The 15770-nt window shown below is 51.5% G+C and overlaps 6 protein-coding genes across 6 annotated transcripts; 3 read left to right on the top strand and 3 right to left on the bottom strand.

Annotated features, from left to right (window-relative positions):
- Positions 1–110: 110 nt before the first annotated feature.
- Positions 111–1453, top strand: COCSADRAFT_109975 (uncharacterized protein). Its single transcript, XM_007698199.1, has 2 exons — positions 111–286; positions 346–1453. The coding sequence occupies exon 2, from the start codon at positions 502–504 to the stop codon at positions 1315–1317; it is 816 nt and encodes a 271-aa protein (XP_007696389.1). The 5' UTR covers positions 111–286; positions 346–501; the 3' UTR covers positions 1318–1453.
- On the bottom strand, positions 1428–4540 carry COCSADRAFT_109973 (uncharacterized protein). Its single transcript, XM_007698198.1, has 7 exons — positions 3915–4540; positions 3660–3860; positions 3449–3613; positions 3296–3401; positions 3033–3130; positions 1731–2986; positions 1428–1670 (listed from the first exon to the last, which is right to left on the bottom strand). The coding sequence occupies exons 1-6, from the start codon at positions 4143–4145 to the stop codon at positions 1757–1759; spliced, it is 2031 nt and encodes a 676-aa protein (XP_007696388.1). The 5' UTR covers positions 4146–4540; the 3' UTR covers positions 1428–1670; positions 1731–1756.
- A 1463-nt stretch (positions 4541–6003) lies between these two features.
- COCSADRAFT_23288 (uncharacterized protein) lies at positions 6004–9521 on the bottom strand (the record flags this gene model as incomplete). The annotated part of the gene is made up of 3 exons (XM_007697195.1): positions 6004–6448; positions 6496–7184; positions 7236–9521. 3 exons carry the CDS (start codon positions 9519–9521, stop codon positions 6004–6006), a joined length of 3420 nt encoding a protein of 1139 aa, XP_007695385.1.
- A 980-nt stretch (positions 9522–10501) lies between these two features.
- Positions 10502–11374, top strand: COCSADRAFT_157294 (uncharacterized protein; the record flags this gene model as incomplete). Its single annotated transcript, XM_007698197.1, has 3 exons — positions 10502–10526; positions 10695–10930; positions 11051–11374. The coding sequence occupies 3 exons, from the start codon at positions 10502–10504 to the stop codon at positions 11372–11374; spliced, it is 585 nt and encodes a 194-aa protein (XP_007696387.1).
- A 480-nt stretch (positions 11375–11854) lies between these two features.
- On the bottom strand, positions 11855–12368 carry COCSADRAFT_79823 (uncharacterized protein; the record flags this gene model as incomplete). The annotated part of the gene is made up of 3 exons (XM_007698196.1): positions 11855–11969; positions 12022–12124; positions 12218–12368. 3 exons carry the CDS (start codon positions 12366–12368, stop codon positions 11855–11857), a joined length of 369 nt encoding a protein of 122 aa, XP_007696386.1.
- An 898-nt stretch (positions 12369–13266) lies between these two features.
- Positions 13267–15727, top strand: COCSADRAFT_135182 (uncharacterized protein). The gene is made up of 4 exons (XM_007698195.1): positions 13267–13549; positions 13599–14472; positions 14525–14619; positions 14669–15727. Exons 1-4 carry the CDS (start codon positions 13361–13363, stop codon positions 15506–15508), a joined length of 1998 nt encoding a protein of 665 aa, XP_007696385.1. The 5' UTR covers positions 13267–13360; the 3' UTR covers positions 15509–15727.
- Positions 15728–15770: the final 43 nt, after the last annotated feature.

The raw sequence follows: 15770 nt of genomic DNA, 5'->3' as shown, positions 1-15770 counted from the left end.
CTTTATGCAAGAAGGAACTTGAAGATGGGGGAGGGCAACGGTCCGTGCGTGCTTGTCATTGGGCTTTCTGACGTCGCTGCCTTGACTGTGACAAGCTTTGTAAGTAAAGTCCTTATTTCACTTGTATTTCAATTCACTCCTTGTAGCCCTCCTATCTGGGCTGCCTCACTGGGCGCGGCCTCGTGTACGATAATACATAGTATTGGGACAGACTCACCGGTTTCCTGTGCAACGCCGCATCTGGATTAGACCAATATTACATTTCCTCTGATATACCAAAACGCACGTGAGCAAGATATCTCGGAATTTATTCTATGAAGCATAATCTAACATGTAAGATAAAAGTACGATAGGAATCTCGACGTTTCTACGGGACTGCACTTATCTGGAGGAGCATCAACTCCAAACATTTGGACTTTGCCATCTGGACCGCTTCTCTAACTGGACTACTCCAAACACTCCAAACACCATCCAACACCCAGATAATCCCCAAAACCCACTATGTCATCCCTCCTCCGCCTCTCAACCGCCCTCCGCGCTCTCCGCACCTCCCACCCCACCACCAAACCCCCCGCCTTCTTCTCCCCATCCCGACCGCCACCCCACTCCCTCAACCTCCCCCGTTTCCGGCACTACTCCTACCGCAACCCCCGCCCCTCCTATGAATCCCGAGTAAGCGCCAACACCAAAGTCCTCTACACCCTCATGGGCACCAACATCGCCGTCTTCAGCTATGCCATGTACCTCCAGCAGCAAGCCGCCCAAGGCTTCCCCGGACCCTGGCACCGCTTCCTCAGGACCTGGACCCTAAATTTCTCAGAATTCAAAACCGGAAGTTACCTACCCGTTCTCCTGGCGAATTTTACGCATGTGAATGCATTCCATCTCTTCTCCAATATGTTTACGTTTTATTTCCTCGGTCAGTTCCTGGCATCTGCTGCGCCGCTCATTACGCCAGCGAGGTTTTTGACGGTGGCATTGGGATCGGGCTTGTCTGGGGGGCTGGGGTACTTGATTTCGAGGTATTATAAGATGAGGGACCAGGGCCCCCGCGCTCGCGATACCGTGAGGGGAATGGGGTTTTCAGGCGTCGTCATGGGAGTTAGTAGTGTGGCGGCTTGTTTGGCGCCGCATGCCAAAGTGCTGATTTATGGGATTGTGCCTGTGCCGCTTTGGGGACTGGTTGCAGGTTACGCAGTGTATGATGGGTATTTCGTTAATAGTGCGAATACGACGATTGCGCATGGGGGACATTTGGGGGGTTTGGCTTTTGGGCTTTTGTATTATTTTGCGAAGTTGAGGGGGGTGAGGTTTTGAAGGTGAGATAAAAGTATCAGCCATGCAAAATCTCTTGTATTTTCCCTTTCACACATTGTCACTTTACAAGGCAGCAAGCATCACACCTGTGTCCATGAACAAAAAAAACTGCAAACAACATAAATCTATTACCAGCTTCAAACGTGTTATTACAGACGTCCAAGTGCTACATTTCCTCAATCCTATTTTGCATGCAATCATCCCAACAAAGAGAACCAGGGGACGCAACTTTATTAGACTACTCAGCAATACAATCGTAACCATCCTTCAAAAAAACCAATATTCTATTTCTTTGGGAATTGACAAAGGAAAATAAAGTGAGTGTCTGAACTCGACAACTGTGAAAACATATTCTGAATTTGCCGTCTTAGCAATCTGATATTGACACGTGCTGAGAGTGGTTGGTCACTTACAAAAAGGCCGTTGAGAAATACCTCAATCAGCTTTTTCGGAAAGGACTAGCTCTCTCCTGCTCATCGTCTATCTTGGAAGCCGGCTCGTCTTTTCCGTGGTCGTTAGGTAGAAGTGTGGGGTTTGGTAGACCTTCGGGTGTCCATGATCGGTCTTGCGGGCTGGCTGGAGCCACTGGAGCTTCTTCTTTCTGCTCTTTTCCTTCCTCCTTCTGCACCTCTTCATCTTTCTTCTCCTCTGCTACCTTTTCTTCGGTTTCCTCGTGGTCAACTCCCTCAACCCTCGCCTCCGTTTCAACCGTCACTACTTCTTTTTCCTGCTCTTCTTGTTCTGTCTTCTGCTCTTCTTCTTGCCCGACCTTCGCCTCGTCTTCGACAATGGTCTTGTTCCCCACTGGTACCTCCTCTTTCTCTGCGGTTTCCTCTTTTTCGCCATTATCTTCCTCGAGTCTATTTTCTTCCTCAATATTGTGTTCTTGCTCAGCCGTGTTCTCTGTTTGTACCGAACCCTCTTCTACGATAGTCCTCTCCTCCTTGTCCCCCTCTCCGCCATCCGAACTATCCTGTATAATCTCCTCAGACAATGCGCTCTTGCGTGGAAGAGGCTTCTTCCGTTTTATATTCTCTTTGTCCTCGTCAGTATCTTCACCAACAAGCTCCTCAGAACGTCCGCTCTTCCTTGGCCGACCCCGCTTCTTGGGCACCTGGCCCTTTGCCTTCATCTTCGCTGCCTTTGCTGCCTTCTTCTTCGCAGCAAGCGAATAGTCCTCGTCTTCATCCGAACCTTCTTTCTTCCAAGCGCGTCCCTTTCCCTTGAAGTGTTTTGGTTTGGTGGGTTCTGACTCGGCCTCTTCTTGTAGCAGCGCCATGGCTTCTTCGTCCAGCGAGGCCAGTAGTGCGTCGTCAACATTCCTGCTAAGCGACGCAATGGATACTCTTCTGCTCTGTACGATAGGAGATGACATAGTCTCTTGGTCATGGGCATCGACGTTACCTGGCTCTACATCCTCAAACAGCTGTGAATCATGGTAGTAAGGCCTCTGTTGAGCAGGCTTGCGAGTGCGCAGGCCGCGTCGGGTTGAGCTCGGTGCGCTTGTCGAAACAGGCGAAGCAGTAGCAGAATCTGGATCGCCATTTGATTTGGGTGTGGCGTCTGTATGAATAGAAATTCTCGGCTGGGTACCCTTGCCAAACGTGCTGGGTGTCGCTTGCAAAGAAGCATTGGCCTCACCAACGTCCTCTGTCACAGTTTCCTCGGACTTTGACTTGTTAGTAACAAATCGACGGTCCTAGAATCAAACGTACAAGTTCCTGCTTCTTTGGTGTCTTTCTTGTGCTGAGCTTGAGGATATGACTTTTCTTGGGCGGATTTGTAGCTGGTGCTGTGACTGGAGACTTCGGAGCTGTAAACTAGTCAACCATTTTTCCGGAGCATAAAAATCAAGATAATCGGAATCTGAAAGTCCGCTGTCATGGAAAAACGGTGGCTGAGGGTCCGAGGTGAATAGGCGGCAGCGCATTACAATGTGGAGTACAAAGTTTCACATATGGTTTTGTGCAACACATACCAGAACGGACAGGTAACGGAGACGCGATCGTGGACTTCGTAACCTCATCGATCGTGATATCCATTGGATCGTCGAGCTCGTCCTCAGGCGAGATAGTTTCTTCCGACTGCACGCGCGTTAGTGAACGAAAGTGAGGTGCACATTCACACTCACAATAGGCTTTTTCCTAGCCTTACGAGTAGAAGTCTTGCGTTTGCCATTCATGGTAATGGTAATGGTAGGAGCCGCGGGTGTTGCAGTCTCAGCTCCCGGTGTTGAGGTTTCAGGGTCTTTGGCAGCGTCATCACTATCACTCGCTGATGCGATAATCTCCTCCGACTGACAAAATTAGCAATTTTGAGCATGATGCGTGGATAATACGTACAAGTGGCTTCTTTCGTGCCTTTCGCTTTTTCTTGGCAGAGGGACTTGAGTCTTCTAAGTTGCCGGCCTTGGACGGCGTTGCGGTTCCAGCCGAACGCGGTTGTCCATTGCCATTCATGGCTGCTGATTTCCTAGGACGGCCAACCTGACCACGTGGTTTGGTGGGTTGAGGTTTAGCTTTGACTGGCTGACCATTTTCGTCCTGGTGTTGTTAGCAAACATCAAAAAATGAACTCGATGATGAGATTTGACGCACACTCGAATCCGACTCTTCAAAAATGCGCAAAGTCGTATAGTACAGCGAGAGGCCGCTGGCATGTTGATTCGACTGCCTCCAGTCATCGTAGGGAAGGCGAGTGTCGGGATTTGCTTCTTTCCAGGCCTCGTACTCCTCGAAGCCATGCTTGTCCATCCACGATGAGGACTGAGCATCGCGAGACTTACGAGTGCCCTTCTTGGCAGAAGCCAAATGACCGTTGGGCGCCATGATGATGCGGAGAAAAAAGTCGGAGAGATAGTAGAGGTTGGGCAACAAATGGAAAACTGCAAGGACAGATTAAGGAAAGTGGGTGTGAATGAGTGGCGCTGAGCAAAAAATGCGCAGTAAGAAATCCGGGCGACTGAAAGTATGAAATGAGCGCGCGCGGGTTTGCGCGCGCAATTGATGAATGTGGAGTGGAAAGTCGGTGTCGTGAAGAAAGAAAGTCCAGGTCCCAAGTCCCATCCGAGATGATCCACGCCTCGTGGCACGTTAGCTCAAAACCAACAAGTTGTCGCCGGGGGGCGCGAGAAAACAAGCAGCAGAACTTAGCTGCTCAGAAGAAAGCAAATGACGTCAATGGAAATTTAGGTTGAGCTGATTCGCAGCAGGCATGACGAGCTGGACGAGGGAGTGGAATTGTAACGGAGAGAAGGGTCCGCGTACAAGGGAAAAGGCAATGCGCTAATAACAACCTCCAATTTCAGTTCGGCCACCTATCGAATCGAGGCATATCATCGCCTCCGGATCCACTCCTTGTGGTGAGACACTGCAAACGCCAGACACCCTGTTTATATCTTTCGATAATGTGGCTTTCTCGGACTAACCCCTAAAGTCGCATTTCAGCTGCATTATGGTAAGGATAATTCTGACTTGTTGATAAGGAAGCATGCACCCTCCCCCGTATCCTAGAATTGCATTTTATAATGTCTCGCGTGCCTTCTATCTCACGTCTATAAAATACCAATTTTTTTTCAATTCATTGCGGCTGTTGTGTTCACAACAACTATCATTCTTCGGCGATGCACTCGTACAAACATTGCACTTCGTTTACTTGCTACTCAAACTCTATTAGATTAGTTCAGCTACGGCAACGCGCAGCTGAATATAGTCGGACTTGGTATTACACTTTTTATGGTTTTTTGCTTGTCAGCTTTCCATAGTACTCTATCGTCTTCGTTTGTTCTCTTTGGCCTAGCAGGCATCCTAGCAGCTCTGCAAGTCGCCACTTCTCCCAATATTGTCTTGACCGCTGAGGTGATCGACAAACGATACACGTGAACACTTAACAAACGCACAAGGGCACAGTCCACGTAAACACCACTCAACTTCCAACATATCCGTAGATCGTCAGCATCTAAACATCAAACCCTGCAAACACACATGTAAGTACAGTCACTTCGCCTGTCCGAAGTCTCCGCTTTCATGATCAGACAGGCCTTGAAATAACACATATAAAGTAGTCATTCATCACGATATTCACTCTCAGGAATCTAATAGATATGTTCAATCCAAGTTCTCATAACGCACCCCGACGTAATCAAAAATAAGCTATACGTGAAAACCAAGTGAACACACTCACAGAAAGGGGGGCACCACAGCGCGAAATGCAAACATGGGTATACAGGGTCCATAAAGTCTCCCCAAAGTTTCTCTCTCTCGCTCTCTTTCCCAGTCTAGTAAGACAAAAAAGCGCTCAGATAGACCAGCAACGAAGCCAGGTCCTCGTCAGCTTTGTGAAAATATGGAAGAAAAAAAGAAGACACACAGACACACAAAGACGGGGGAAAGCAGAAAAACGCCCAGAATAAGATGATGGTACCGCGAGATTGAAAAAAAAGAAGAGAACAATGACATAAACCCGTAATGAGTCTCCAAATTTCGTCGTCATCGGAAGGAAGCAGCAAGAACAAAAACTTTCTCGGTTGATTAAAGTAAAATGATTGCGAAAGAAAACGCATGAACTCTTGTCCCTCAGAGTCATCGCATCATTTTTTTTTAGAAAGAAGAAACCTTGTGAAAGAGATGGCCAGATGAGACTGTAATTCCTATCAAGCCGACGAAGTTTGTTAGAGGCTTGTTGCTCCTAGAATGACTCCGGTGGACTCGGCATCCCATGTGCGCTGCCATCTTCCTTTTCCGGCTCTTGCAGGTTGTGGTTGTCTCTCTGCACTGGTTCAAGTTTTAGTTTACCAATAGGCTTCCCAATGCCTTTCATGTAACCACTCTGATCATTGCCATTCTCATCCTTTTCTTCATCAAGCTTGCGCTTCTTACGCGCCATCTGTTGCTGCTCTCTAAGCGGACGCTTGCGAGGACTCGAAATCTTGCCAGTAGGTGGCAAACGAGGCTTGGGAAAGCGTTGCTTGGGCGGAAGATCGTCATCTTCAACAAGCGGCTGGCTGTTGTTGTCGTGAAGCTTGCTGTAAAGCCAGCTCTGGAGAAGGCCGATCTGGTGCTCCGCTGTCTGAAGGGTAATGGGTTCGAATTTGGGTGGCTCAGGCATGATAACACCAGTAGTGGCAACGTTGCTGTTACGGTTAGCGGAATCATGATGCAAATACACTGTAGTACATACCTGTTGTCTTGTCTAGCATAGGCATTGTGTACCCTGTTCTGCAGCAGGTGCAATGGTACACTGGCAGTAAGTCCGAATTCGACATCAAGGCCGAGTTCCTTGAATCCGAAGAAGTCCTCGCCGATGTCTTCAGCAAAGTCACCTCCTACAAACTGTTCGCTGCCATCATTGAAAGCACCAGCGCCGTCAGCGCCAGCATTCTCGATTGCTGGCCGCAGAAGCTCGGCATAGTATGACCGCATTCTGTCGTGCATGCCGGCCAGCTTCGTTCCGAGTCTTTCGACGTCGTCCTTGACGTAAGCCTCCAAAGACTCCAGATCGACACCGTTGGCATGCAAAGAGTGGAGCACAGCTTCTTCTTGTGTAAAGCGCGGAGTCCAGTTAGTAGTTTGACCATTTGGAAGCGTGATTGGAGCATGAGACTTCATCTTTGGTGTTTCACGATAGACCCCAAGGCCTGCAACAACATTGTGGAAAAACTTTGCTGCAATATCCGTTACTGCATCCAGAGCCGAGGGCTGGAACTCTTCGAAGCCAGCATGATAAAATATCTTGCCGACACTTCGTTGAAGAGCAGCGCGACAGATATAAGGAGCCATGATTGGACCATCTTCTGAGGTAACCATTGGCTCGATGTCTGCTTCCATGAATGGCTGCGGCTCATATCTTTGAAATTGATTCTGATACAGCTACGAACAGTCAGCGATCAACATCCTTTCGTCCATTGACGGAAATCTTACCTGGGACTGAAGTTGCATTTGTTTGACAATGCCAATCTTTGCGCAAATCTTCCTTGTCTCTTGCAGTGTGTGATTGTTACTGTCAAACTTATGCACGAGTGCACTGTCTGGCGAGACGAATTGTCCTTTTGGGAAGACGCGCATGTACTCTTCGACTTGCGGAATCACTTGACCCTCGGCGTCCTCAACCCATTGTAAACGCTCGGAAAGGTCAGGCATAGCGCATACGGGATCATAATAGTCTGGGATCTGACGCTCTTCTTCACCCTCAATACCTTCGGCAAGCGACTCTCCAGCAATTGTCTGAACACCGTCTTTGCCGTCAAGTGCGGTGGCTACTCCGTTTGCAGACTCCTCTTCAATAGCTTGCTTCTTGTGTCGTAACCATCTCCGCATACCGGCTTTTGTGCGCAGGATGGCTGGCTCATCGGGCTGGAGGTGGTCATCGCGGAAGAGTCGATGTCTTTCTGATGCTATGATAGCTCGGTCTTTTTTCGTTACTTGTTTCCATGTTTTGTACTCCAAGTCATCCAAGTCGGCATCCTCGTCCAAAGCATCACTGACTGAGACACCAGTGCCATCAGCCTCTGAGATGTCAGCTTGGCTACCATTGATACCATTTTTTGAGATACTGTTTGGTCCCAATGGGGTTGCTGTGCCGGGTGGGGGTGTTGAGAAACCATTGACGCTACCTTCCATTTCCGAGTCTGCCCGTAAGAACTCATTCTTCAAGTTGGAGACTGCGTTGTTCAAGGATGGGACTGGTGGTTTTGTTTCGGGTCCTGGTGTGTCCTCCAGGCCTGCTGGATGGGCTTTCCTTGTCGTGCTTGAGCCTTTGCCTCCTTTACTTGGGGCTTTTCTGCCCCGCGAAGCCATAATAGGCTCTTCGTCTTCACTGTCGTCTGCGCCATCTGCATCAGCGTCGCCATTACGCATTCTCCTCTCTTCCGCCTCGACCTCTGCACGGTCGCGAACGGTGATGTCTGGAATGAGTGGCACAAGTTTCTCAGTCTCTTTCTTCATATGTAGAGCCTTCTTGCGCAGAAAATGGCTCGGGTCAGCATTGTACTTTAAGCAATTCGACCATATGAGCATGAGATCATCAACAAACTCCTTCTTGGACTTGTATTGCAGTTGTTTGAGCTTCTTCATCATGGTGCCGATATCCATCGGATGCTTGATGATATTGTAGTAGTCGGGGGCTTCCCGCTTGTTGACACGCTGGAGGAATGGGTGGGCATGCTCGTTGGCTTTGAGCTCCATGAGAACCTTCTCTGTGCTCTCGTATAGCTCCTCCTGGCCAACACGATCCTCATTGGCCCATTTGCTTCTGTTTTTACGGACTTCACTGATAAGGCTGCGCAGCTGCGCGTCCGTCGCATGGACGCGGTCTCTTTGGGCATCAATACGCGAGATGAGGTGCTTGAGGGTCAAGCTGGACGCGCCAAGGTTGGTGGTGCTCAAGGTCCCCTGCTGGGGGGCAGCAGCGGCAGCGGCAGCTGGAGCATTGGCAGACGCGCCAGAAGTCTCTGCTTCTACCTGTCTGTCGAGTTCATCAAGCTTTTGTTGCTCCAGCATCGCGTCCCTGTCGCTCTCGAGAGTATAAAAAAGGGTGTGGAAGCTGCGCTTGGCGGCATCCTCGGCGGCCTTCTTGTCTTGTTGTAGTTTCTTTCGCACATCATCTGATGACTTTGTATGGTCTGAAGAAGGTGTGCCTGTCCGGTCGTGGCCGGATTTGTTCGATGTGGATGGGACGCGGAGGAGGCTTGGCGTGTTGGGAGTGGCGGCAGCAGAAGCGGCAGCGGCAGCGGCACCATTGGTCGCGCTTTTCGATTGCAGCGGTGAGGTCTGACTGTCTTCTTCGTCATCGTCATCGTCATCGTCGCCGTAGTCATCTTCGTCAATTGCGCGGGTGGGCTTCCTAGGTGTGATAGCCGGGCGCGCGTCATGCGCCGCCGGAACATCATCGGATGACGGCCCCGGCGCATTATCTAGAGCATCAACAGCATCGCCCTCGAATGTTCCTCCGAGTACTGCTGCCAGACGCGCTTCGGTGCGCCGATAATGGTCTCGCCAGCGCGTGGCTCGGGGATCCTCCTCAGTCGTGATGTCTCCCCCATCCCCTAGGTGGTTCGCGTTGGAGGCGTTTGACATGGCCTCATCGTTCAGCGGCGCATTGGGGATGCGCAAGTGGGTCGCGTTGGGAGGCTGATGCAGGAAGCGGGCATGGTTTGGGCGGTCTCGCGAGGATGGCGGACATGATGATGATGATGCAGCGAGGGACATAGTCGTCGTCGTCGGTTGTGGGGGGGTCTTGGCAGTTCGCGGCCTCACGGGGATGGCCCGCCTTCAGGGCGACGTCCAACCTGGTGCAGGTGTCGCGACGCGATAAAATCAAGCATGGAAGGAAGGTCTACGTCGAGCGAGTGGATTTCTGATGGCTGCGAGATGAAAGACGTGGTGTGGGCGCGCCTATTGATGGCCGAAGATGCGGCTCGTGAGTTTGGCGTCGTTGTCTTAAGCAGGTGGTCCAACTGTCCAGTCTGGCTAGGTAGGCACGCCTTAGCTCCGTTAGCGATGCTCCCGCCGCGAGCCCCATGCTTCACCCACGCCCCAATATCAAACGGCCTCTGCCACCACATTTCCCCCACAACGACACTTGCTGGCGCGCAGATGCTTTCGAGTGCACATGCAAAGCCTTTGTCTGGCTGTTACTTATTTTTATGCAGTCGGCAAAAAGTCATTGAGCGAGCTGGCCGGCACTAGCATTCAGGGCGCAACCATGGTAATACTGTGTCTGCTACGTCAAATGCCTCGTATTTCTACCAAAAGCCAGGCATTCAATTGCTGGCCATGCTACACGCCACGCCCAAAGGACTGTTGAAATGGCTGTGCGGACGAGGTGTGGTAATGCGAACACGTTCAGGCCTTGTGGAGCGCCGCCTTGTCATACGTACATAGCAGCGCCCCTGCAACTGCAGGACTACTTGAGGCCATGCAGCTAGGTCCATGCATGTATCCTCGAATTGAGACGAGCCCAGCACAGAGTACCCCAGGTTTGCTGATTTTCATAGGTTCCACACGTGATCGACAGTAACGTTGCCTGACTGGGCCTAGCTCATCCGGCCACGGCCAGGTTCGCCAGATGCCAGCTTGTGACATGAACGTTGCAGTTCCGCGCTGCGCCCGATTCTGACAGTTGTTTTCCCGTACCGTGAGCATGAAGTCACCCATCCGGACCTCCTAACCCAGCTCAATAGCCCATAATGCGGATACGGAAACCCTTTGCTGGTACGTAGCTTCTGACGCCGCTGAGCCAGCGAGCTTTGAACACCTTTCCGAGAACAGCGCATATGTGTGAGCAGTAGAGGGCCATGTTCTAATTGTCCCACTGTCCATGCTGTTCACTTGAATTCCCACTCTCGACAGTTGCATAGGGCCATGCTAACATCCCCAAAGGTGCCTTTATTGGCCTCATCTTCATCAGCGCAGCCGCGGGCTTTTCCCCACCAGACTACAAAATCCCCACGTACAAGCAGTCGGATAAAGCGCTCCACTTCACAGCCTTCTTCTTGCTCACCCTATGCTTCTACTGGATTCTCGAGACAAACAGGAGAAAGGTGGTGCAGCTAACCTTTACCGTCTGTACGCTCGGCCTGGGATTTGCGAGTGAGGTCATCCAGGGATTGTTGCCTGTAAGTTCACCCTAGATTTATACAAGGTTTCCGGAGTTGCCGAGAGCAACAGTGTGCATATAGGCACTACAAGACGATTTCAAGCGAGGAAGATAGCGAGCAAAGCTAACTCGCGTCCAGATACATCGCGACTTCGACTACTATGACATCGTAGCCAATGTCCTCGGCTCTCTCCTCGCACTAGGCCTTTGCAATTGGTACCATAAGCGCATGCTCGAGCGCAAGCGAGCCGCACGCGGATACACTGCTGTTGCTGGAGACGAGGAGAGAGATATTGAGTTGGGAGAGAATGTCGAAGGACAAGAGTCGGGCGTTGTCAGACCCACAGTAGAGGAAGAACTCGATCGATGGGATGAGAATGCTGAGGATTGGGAGACGACGGAGCCTGAAGCCACCAATGGGAGGAAGAGTATGGACGACGACGGAAAGAAACGAAGTGACTGAGGCCGAAACTGATATGATACATGTGGATCTTACCAATGCTGGTGGGGTGGGAGGACAGACGCCCTTGGTATTGCAGTAATTGACATTCCTCCTGTATGCCACGTATGTTGCATGCTTGACGTCACTTCGTTTCGCGCAATGCACCAGACAAGAGTGACTTTCTCTATAACCGCGAAAAGCCTTGGAACCCCGATAAAAGGACCTGCTGCCAAGTGTAGTGTCCACCCCTGCCGAGCGAACACATGTACATCACCAGAGTAAATGAGAAGATGGTGCAAGTCGACTTGGATATTCGTTTACAAGCTCATAGCTAGCTCTCGGTGCTCAAGCAGGCAATTCCGAGCGAGCCTCAACCATGATTCGTCATTTGGCCTGCCCTATCTTCCGTGAATTCATGCATTTTCCAGTATGACACTCCGAAAGAACCATAAGACCCACACCAAGCGCCGTGATCAATTCCTTTCTATACCCGCGCCCCGCTTAAGCAGTGGTGGTCTTAGCAGCAGCCTGGTTGGGGTTGATCTTCTTTCCGTCCTTGTTGTACCTAACACGTGGGGGAGGAGCACGGTTGCGGCGTCCTTCGCGCGAGCGGACACTGGGCATGTTAGAATACGGGCGCATCAATTCCTTGTAGAGGCGTGACGTACCGGACAATCTTGCCGTGGATAGCGCATGAGACGCAGTACTGGAGCTTCAGGTACATCTTGGGGACAGTGTACTCAGGGAAGACGGAGGCATCGGAGATATCACCTGGTTTTGTCAGTCTTGGACACCCAAAATCCGCTCGCCACCTCGATGTCTATGGCCGTTTGGTGCGGTACGGGGGTCGTTTGTGAGACGTACGGATGGCGGCAGACTCAACCATGTTGCGGATGGTGAATCTCTTGATCGCCTTGTCCTTGGGAGTGCATCGCGAGCAGTTGGAGCAACGGATGGGCTTGACGTGGCCGCGACCCTTCTTGTTACGGCCGTTGGACGCTCGCTTCTTGACCATGTTGGGCTGATTCTGTCGAACGATGTAAGCGGATGTCTAGGTGAGCGAGGCACGGAGTGCGTACTGAAGATGTGGAATCTAAAAGTCAGCAGTGGGGTGTTGTCGTGAGAGTCGTTCCTGACGTCGGATTCGTGAAGTCGGGATGCACGAGTGTCGAAATTCGCTTAGAGAGGTGCGGATCTAATCTTATCTCTTGGCACTGATGGTGCTAGCCGCATGGAGCTGCACTGCCTCCCCTCGACTGTGTATAGAGGACCGCCGAATCACTTTAGAGCGTGGACGAAATGCTGTGCATAATTCTGCGGATGCATGCTGTCATTCGATGGTAGCCCCTATTTTCTCTGTCTGAGAGTATGGTCGGAGCTTACTATCGCTGACATGTGATTGTAAGTTTCCTTTATGATGTCCCATGTATATATATTCAACGCACGACAACTACACTTCTTGAACAAGACTGTACAAAAATGTTATTGAGATAAGAGGGCGGCTGTCTGGGGCACACGATTATTCCGTATAAGAACACTCGACGGGTTGAATCGGGAAAAGGAAGACTGGATATGTTCCGATATGCAATCGAAAAGATAGAAACGTTGTGGTCTCACGGAGGCACGTTTGCAGATATGAGTCAATGCGTGAATTTTCCATGTGTAAAGGGGTGCATCTGCTTCTGTTGCGTCCACAGCCTCACAAGAAGCCCGATCAGGGAACCAAAACACATGACTTGGAAGAGATTGGAGATGCGATCTTGCTTGTATAATGGCGATTCCTGTTGCTGCACGAGACGTGGACACGTCAGGTGCCGTGGAAACTGGGAATGTGGTGAGTGGCGGTCTGGGCAAGGCGCTTGATCCCTTGGGATTGTTTTCGTCTAGCAGCTATACCCTGGCAACCACATCGACCTCCGTATAGGCCGCTGGAATCTTTCTTACTGGCCCCTCCTCCGCCAACCAGGCAGAACCAGCTTTGCAGTTTACAACGCACACGACGTCGCCATGTCGCATACTGGTGCCATGCGGGGGACGCCCAAAAACTCGAACCGTAACCAGCCCCAGCATCTTGGCCACAGCCCTTCTGCCATCCCGCGCCCCTCTGGTTTGGAGAACCATTCGCATGTCACCCAGAGCGATGCGGGCGGCTCTTCGCTCAGCGCCAGCCGGGCCAAAATGTCCAAGAGAGACGACGTGAGTGGCCCTGCTGCATGTGTGCGACTGCATACTGATTTTGCGACAGGCCATTCGGCGAAAGATTGAGACGGATCTCAATAAGAAGAAGAATATTAGCGGACGAGTTCGGCCCTCCAAGAAAGCCCCGCCCGGCACCGTCCTCGCCCTGAAGCCGTCCCCAGCACTCCAAATAAAGCCATCGACTACGGTCGCCGAGGCGGCACAGTTGATGGCGGCCAAGCGGGAGGACTGCGTTTTGGTAACAGATGATGATGACCGTATTGCGGGTATCTTCACAGCCAAGGATCTTGCTTTCCGTGTGGTCGGAAACGGCATTAAGGCTCGCGATGTCACCATTGAGGAGATTATGACCAAGAACCCCCTTTGCGCAAAGACTGATACAAGTGCGACGGATGCGCTGGACCTCATGGTCAGGAAGGGCTTCCGCCACCTTCCTGTCATGGATGAGAACCATGACATTTCAGGTATTCTGGACATCACAAAGTGCTTTTACGATGCCATGGAGAAATTGGAGCGGGCGTATGCCTCCTCTCGCAAATTGTACGATGCTCTTGAGGGTGTGCAGGCAGAGATGGGCTCGAGCCAGCCGCAGCAGATTATTCAGTATGTCGAGGCAATTCGCCAGAAGATGTCCGGCCCTACTCTGGAATCTGTCTTGACTGGTCTCCCTCCAACAACCGTATCTGTGCGTACTTCGGTCAAGGAGGCTGCGGCACTCATGAAGGAGAACCACACAACTGCTGTTCTTGTGCAGGACAATGGCTCGATCACTGGTATCTTCACTAGCAAGGACGTAGTCCTCCGTGTTATTGCCGCGGGGCTTGACCCAATGACTTGCAGTGTTGTGCGAGTAATGACTCCGCATCCCGACTTTGCGCCAGTGGACATGAGCATTCAATCTGCTCTGCGCAAGATGCATGGTAAGTGGATTACAGGGAACCCTTGTCTAAAGCATGCACTAACAATATACAGATGGGCACTACCTCAACCTGCCAGTTATGAGCGATGCTGGTGAAATCGTCGGCATGGTGGACGTTCTCAAGCTGACTTATGCTACGCTTGATCAGGTATGTCGGATTCTTGGGTGAGGATGTTCACAACACTAACTAGGCAAAGATCAACAACATCAGCACCACGGATAGTGAGGGCCCTGCATGGAACAAGTTCTGGCTCTCTCTTGACAATGAGACTGAGTCGGTCATGTCTGGCGAAGGAAGCCGGCATCCTGACCACCGCTCGCACATCTCGCACCACGACCGTCCTGGTCTTATGGATCGCGGCGACAGCGTGATGCCAAACGAGTCTGCATCCCATAACGGAGACGACTCACCGCCCCCGTCTGCCGTCGCTAGCAACCACCCTATCCATATGGAAGACATGCCATTCCCGTTCAAGTTCAAGGCTCCAAGTGGGCGTGTCCACCGCCTGCAGGTAGTCATTTCTGCTGGCCTCGAAGAGCTCATCAACAGTGTGGCGAACAAGCTGGGTAGCGAGGTTGAAAGCCTAGGGGGTGCGCCGAGCTTCGAGGACGGCAGGCTCTCCAGGGAAGGCTTTGCGCTAAGCTACCTTGATAATGAAGGCGATACCATTTCCATTACGAGCAACGACGATCTTGTAGAGGCTGTCAGCTTGTCACGCATGGCGCACCGCGAAAAGGTCGACCTCTTCGTCCACCACCCCGACAAGCCGCCAATGTCCGCCGAGGTCAATCCTCAGCCAGGGCTCTCCAAGCCCGCCACGCCACCCGAGTCTACGCTTCGTGAGCGCAAGCAATTTTTTGACGACGACGCCGACGAAAAGCCTAGATCGAGGGGCCGACATCAGTCGATCCCATTGTCGCAGCAGCCCGAAATCATTGCCGGTGTCCCGAACGATCTTTTGCTACCCGGAGCCATTGGTGTGCTAGCCGTCGTTATTGTTGGTGTGTTTGTGCTTGGCCGTGCCTCGAGCCGGTAAAGACATGGGTGGTGAGGTGTGAGTAGCAGCAGGCGAAAGATTGAAGCGTCAGCGAGAGTGTATTATTTCCTTTGTTAGAGTTTGATATCCCATAGATCCCTGGGTAATTGATAGCAATGTGGGTAGCCGAATTTATATACATGGCCTACCCAAGCATGCAGCCACGAACACACGCCAGGCACAGCAGCATATGTATGTACATATACGTGGCGAGCGTGGGTGAAGAGAAGCCGGTGTTGAGGCAGCCCCGGTCAGCGCTGAC

This window comes from Bipolaris sorokiniana, assembly GCF_000338995.1.
Source record: "Bipolaris sorokiniana ND90Pr unplaced genomic scaffold COCSAscaffold_2, whole genome shotgun sequence".
NCBI classification, from domain to species: Eukaryota; Fungi; Ascomycota; class Dothideomycetes; order Pleosporales; family Pleosporaceae; genus Bipolaris; species Bipolaris sorokiniana.
Note: the sequence above shows the minus strand (reverse complement) of the source record. Positions and strands in the feature narration are given on the sequence as shown.

What these genes read in the sequence shown, in the direction of transcription:
- COCSADRAFT_109973 (XM_007698198.1), bottom strand. Translation starts at nt 4,145, where the DNA reads ATGGCGCCCAACGGTCATTTGGCTTCTGCCAAGAAGGGCACTCGTAAG. An exon ending in TTGAAGAGTCGGATTCGAGT is followed by an intron (nt 3,861 to 3,914) that starts GTGCGTCAAATC and finishes TAACAACACCAG; the next exon opens with GACGAAAATGGTCAGCCAGT. An exon ending in AGGCTAGGAAAAAGCCTATT is followed by an intron (nt 3,402 to 3,448) that starts GTGAGTGTGAAT and finishes ACGCGCGTGCAG; the next exon opens with TCGGAAGAAACTATCTCGCC.
- COCSADRAFT_109975 (XM_007698199.1), top strand. Translation starts at nt 502, where the DNA reads ATGTCATCCCTCCTCCGCCTCTCAACCGCCCTCCGCGCTCTCCGCACC.
- COCSADRAFT_135182 (XM_007698195.1), top strand. Translation starts at nt 13,361, where the DNA reads ATGTCGCATACTGGTGCCATGCGGGGGACGCCCAAAAACTCGAACCGT. An exon ending in TGCTCTGCGCAAGATGCATG is followed by an intron (nt 14,473 to 14,524) that starts GTAAGTGGATTA and finishes AACAATATACAG; the next exon opens with ATGGGCACTACCTCAACCTG. An exon ending in CTTATGCTACGCTTGATCAG is followed by an intron (nt 14,620 to 14,668) that starts GTATGTCGGATT and finishes AACTAGGCAAAG; the next exon opens with ATCAACAACATCAGCACCAC.